The 4899-nt window shown below is 36.7% G+C and overlaps 1 protein-coding gene across 1 annotated transcript; it reads right to left on the reverse strand.

Moving 5' to 3' along the window:
• Positions 1-2747: 2747 nt before the first annotated feature.
• LOC310638831 (putative G-protein coupled receptor 139) lies at positions 2748-4638 on the reverse strand (the record flags this gene model as incomplete). Its single annotated transcript, XM_083360191.1, has 2 exons — positions 2748-3676; positions 4566-4638. The coding sequence occupies 2 exons, from the start codon at positions 4636-4638 to the stop codon at positions 2748-2750; spliced, it is 1002 nt and encodes a 333-aa protein (XP_083216317.1).
• Between the last annotated feature and the right edge of the window lie 261 nt (positions 4639-4899).

The raw sequence follows: 4899 nt of genomic DNA on the forward strand, positions 1-4899 counted from the left end.
GGAACAGAAGAAAGTTTCTTATATGTGGAGAAATACTTCCTTTAAATATAGAAGGTGGTTCCATCTTTAGTAAGAATTAATATAAGCAATTTATATTGTCTTGGTCACAAAAAACAGCTTAGGAAACAAACACAAGTGCTACAGGAGGAGTCTTTGTGGTACCCAAAGCAGAACTAGATTTTGTAAAAGCTTTGTATCATACAGTATTAACCTTACTAACTCCCAAGACTCTTTTTTCCACTATGTAGTCAAAATAGACTGTGATTAATATATTTATGTTTGTATATGTGTATTGTATACACAGCATGAGAGTGGGTATCAAAATTTCATTTTCAATGTGTGCCAATGTGTACACAGAAAAAGTGACAAAGTTTATGTTATCATATATTTGTTGAATGTTGGTATACTTAATAAGTTTCATCCAACTATAAATAAACAATAGAAGTCACTTCATTAAAACTATAAAGTTATATTGTTAATCAATATAAGTCATTTAAGATTTTATTTTTCATGCAGGATAATACTTTTGCTCCCTTGTTTCAAATAGTTATAAGAAAGACATAGAGACAAAATAAATGTGGATGATTCTTTCATTCAAAGTTCCCAGACCATGGGAGATTAACTCAGAATGAGTTTCAAAATAACATATTTTCAACAATTCTCTATTTGAAATATATTCCTAAAACGGTATGTGTCAATTGAATATAATATAATGATAAAGGCATATTTGTCATGCGTGATCATGTGGCAATGTACAAAGACATGACCAATTTATTCCTTTTTCCAGGTGGACTTAATACACCAACTGAGAAAATGTAACTTGCAACCTAGGTCTTTACAATGTATTAAAAGAAAGAGGACACATAGGTATGCAGATTAACTAAAAAGTGCAAGTTATAGAAATGATTAATACAGAATAAAAAAAGAGTACAGAATAAAATATTACATTCCTTTAAAATATTTTTGTATTTGATAAAATCTATTAGAAGCTCAAGATTAATGTATAACTGGAGACTAGAATGAATTATATGACTTCCCAGCACAACCAAGTATCCTGGGATTATTTTTAAAAAATGAAATCTGTGTAGCTTCACTGATAGGCCAGGTCTGCTAATCCCATGTAAAAATGAAGACCAAAGTCTCGTACTGTAGATTCTTACATTTAAATCAAAACAGCTATAAAGAAATAGGTAACATACCGTATGTCAGACTCAGTGCTATAAATATTGAGAAGTACAATGTTTGCCACAGAGCTTGTGGACACAAGGAAACATGCTGGGCTTCTTCTAGCCACCCTTTCTCTGCCCCATCCTTTCAACAAACTGGACTGACTGCATGAGGAGTCATCTGTGAATTGCAATAATTTTGAATTTTGACAGCCAAGACATTGTAGCTCAGGTGGAGGCTCCCAATAGGAACAATGAAGCAAGAAGGATAGAGAAGGAAGGGAAGAACTACTGTTTTCCCACCCCCTCCTCCACTGCTGCTCCTTAGTCACCTGTTTTTCCAGCAGCACCTGGTGTGCTGAGAGTAAAATCCTTGTGGGCACTAGTGGTTCCTTTGGCGAGTATCCTGGCCATTGTTTTTCCTCTCCTGCTCCTGGCTTGTTAAAAGAATAAGGGAAGAAAGAAAATAGGCATCCATACCTAGAGTGCAAAAACTGAGACAGCCACTAGATTCATCAAAGAAACACATTTAAAAAATATTTCCCTGGCCCAGAAATGGTTTGCTTAATTTTTAGGCCAACCCAACAATTAGGTGTGTGTGTGGGGGGGGGGGGCGGGGAGAATTTCTGAATGGAAGGAGAATAGGATATCACCTCTGAATCTGAAGGTTAAAGATACTTTGGAGCAATTGAGGTGTGGGACAACTCTCAAACTCTCATCAGGCTTAAGCTGTGCTAGCAGGAAGAAGTGGCAATGTGACTCTCTTATTCTTTTTTCTCCTAACTTCCCTCAAATGCAGCCTGGGGAAGAGGGGACTTGGCCCCTAACACTAGGAGACTGCATATAAGAGTTTTGCCCAAAGAATTTCATTTATACTTGTGACCAATCCTCAGAGCAAAAGTCTGCAATCTCATAGGAGTAAGAACAAGGAAATGGTAGCAAGAAGATAACCAAGGCATCTAGTGAGCTAAGGTAAGGCATAACCCAGCTGAAGGCAGGGTTACATAGTAGTATCCTCCAAATTTGTACTAGAATTATCTGAAGCTTGAGCAGGTATTGGTTGTTAAGGAGAAGTAAGTTTAAGTTAAGTAAAGAAACATACTAAATAATACAGTTTTCTAAGGCCAGTTGTTTCCAATATTCAATGTGAAAGAAAGAACTCTAGCAGAAATGGGCAATTAATAAAGAGAAGCAGGGACCCTTCTGCAAATCTCTTTAGTACCATATAGCTTGCTATGGCTATACAGAGATAGGGGACAGAAAAATTGACCGTTGGGCTCAAGTCACTTTCTCATCCTTGGATTAAATATTTCCTATAGCAATGGAATTAAGGCCTACCAGAATAGTAAAGATGAACAGAAAATCATTTAGAATTTAGATTTATAAAAAGTATTTATGTTGTTTGGAAATAGGCTGAGAAGCTGAGGAAATGCATGCTTTTAGTGGCATGATGGCAGAGAGAATTTAATGCAGAATTAGCAGCTTTATTCTCATTAAAAGGGGATAGTCCAGTATTTCTGCAAGTAAAACACCATACACCAGTGTTTTGTAGCTCAACCAAATAATACCACTTTTGCCTATCTAGCGCAATACTGAAAGTACATTCAGGGGATGCTCTCTTTTTGTTGGCCAGTAACACAGAATTCTCTGCAAGTATCGGATAAGCTCCTTTCGGAAAGCAGACTGGGTACAAGCGTAGAGATACATATTGATAGCAGTGTTAGTCATTTCCAGCATGGTTCCAATATCTGCCATGATATTAATGGTCTTTGAATAATCTTGCCTATCTATGCCATAGTAGGAGGTTTTTATGACGATTTGAGTCACAAACCTGGTGGTGCAGAGACAGGCAAATGTCAGTGAAACCGTAACTAAAAGGATGACTGATTTCTTCCAGTTACGAAAATGGGTTGTAGGTGGGGTTCTGTGCAAGACTGCCCAAGTGACACTGTGTACTTTGTTATTGTGGATTATCTGCCTTAGAATGAGGCTGTTTAAAGTGAAAATAATGATGTATGGAATAATGTAGATCACAGAAGTCTGAAACCACACAAGTCCTTCTACATATGCACTGGGGAGATCAGGGTTGTCTTTGCAGATGGCATGTCCTGTACCATTTTCCATTTCTGAATAGTTAGACCAGTAGTGGGGGATGGCCATAATATAACAGCAAACATGAATCACAACAATAACACAAAGTATTTTTCTAGGAGAAGAGATTTTCATCCTGAGCTTGATAGTGTTGATTGCAATGAAACGCTCAACGGTGAAAGAAACCATCAGCCAGACGGAAGTGTTAACTGCGCCATAGTTGAACACATCCCGCAAGGTGCACCAAGGATCTCTGTACCAGAATGGACTTGTGCAAAAGCACTCTACAATTATCTCAGTGCCAACCACAAGAATAAGGACCACTGTGTCAGCCAATGACATAGCCATGAGGAGGTAGCGACTGGAGGTGGAAACAAAACAAGTTTTTTGACTGAAGATCACTAATGTCATAATGTTTGCTGCAAAATAAAATAAGATGTGTTTATTCTTGTTGTTGACATCCACCAAGCATCTACTTAAGTTCAGGACCAGCATGCCAGATTATTCTCCCATGTGCTACTAAAGTTCCCTTGTTACTTATTTATTGGGTATGTTCCTATTGCATCAGCTTACTTGCTTATCAAAGGCCTTGTCACAATAAAGATTAGCACAAATGAGTAAAACTACTACTGTGCTGTTCTCTAAATCTTCCAGAACCAAATGCCAAAATCCTTCCTCTTTTTACCATGATATTCTTAACAAAAAGCTAATTTCTGATACCTGCTTACATTGTGTGGCAAGAAAAATAATTAATCGTGGGCTTTTCTGCCAGTACATGCAAGATCACACAATCCAAATTACAATAAAAAAGGATAAAACAGAATTTTCAAGTGCTCAATGATTCCTTTCAGAAGTTTGGTATCAGCAGCTGGAAATTTTGTTATTGATTTCAGTAAGGATCAGAAATATGCAAGCATTCAACTCTTCCACTCCCTTTTCTTTTAAGATACTTGTGACACTATCATTATTTGATGTAAACATAGAATGCAGTTTGCATAATTAAACTGAAAATAGTCAGTGAACATACAGATTGAATTCCATTTTGGAATTAAGGTACATTGTAATTTATAGGTAACCATTCTGGCTGTTGAGGATCCAAAAATAATGAATTTTATTCACAGGATCTTTCTGTTCTTTCCTGTCACTCAGTTATTCCTGTTCTCTTCTCTTCCCTAGATCATGTGTCCCAATCATCCTGGCTCTTGCCCTTCCAACATTGATTGTGCATTAATTTGCACCCTGTTGGTATTACCTTGCACATAACTTCCAATTTTGCAGCCTTCAACTCCTGTTGTTTCCCCTACTTACATGGAATGCCAATTATGACTAGAAGAGGGTAGAATACTTTCTTCAGTGTTGTAATCCAATAACTTGGTTTCATTGTAAAATCCAGTCCTCCTTTACAAATGCTGACAGCACCAACCCTGTCTTTACTTATGAGAGGATAGTCCTCTGCTTATCTTCCATCTACTATGCTTAATTAAACACTGAACTGATTATAGCATCTATAAATCATTGGTAAATTATTATCTAGGTGCAGATGAGATTATGCGTAAGAAAATTACCTGTGAACATAAACCTAAAGAATAAAAAGGTATACTAGCATTGTTTAATTTTAATTACCTGAATTGCATCTTTTTAT

Source organism: Vipera ursinii (assembly GCF_947247035.1).
Source record: "Vipera ursinii genome assembly, chromosome: 3".
Lineage (NCBI taxonomy): Eukaryota > Metazoa > Chordata > Lepidosauria > Squamata > Viperidae > Vipera > Vipera ursinii.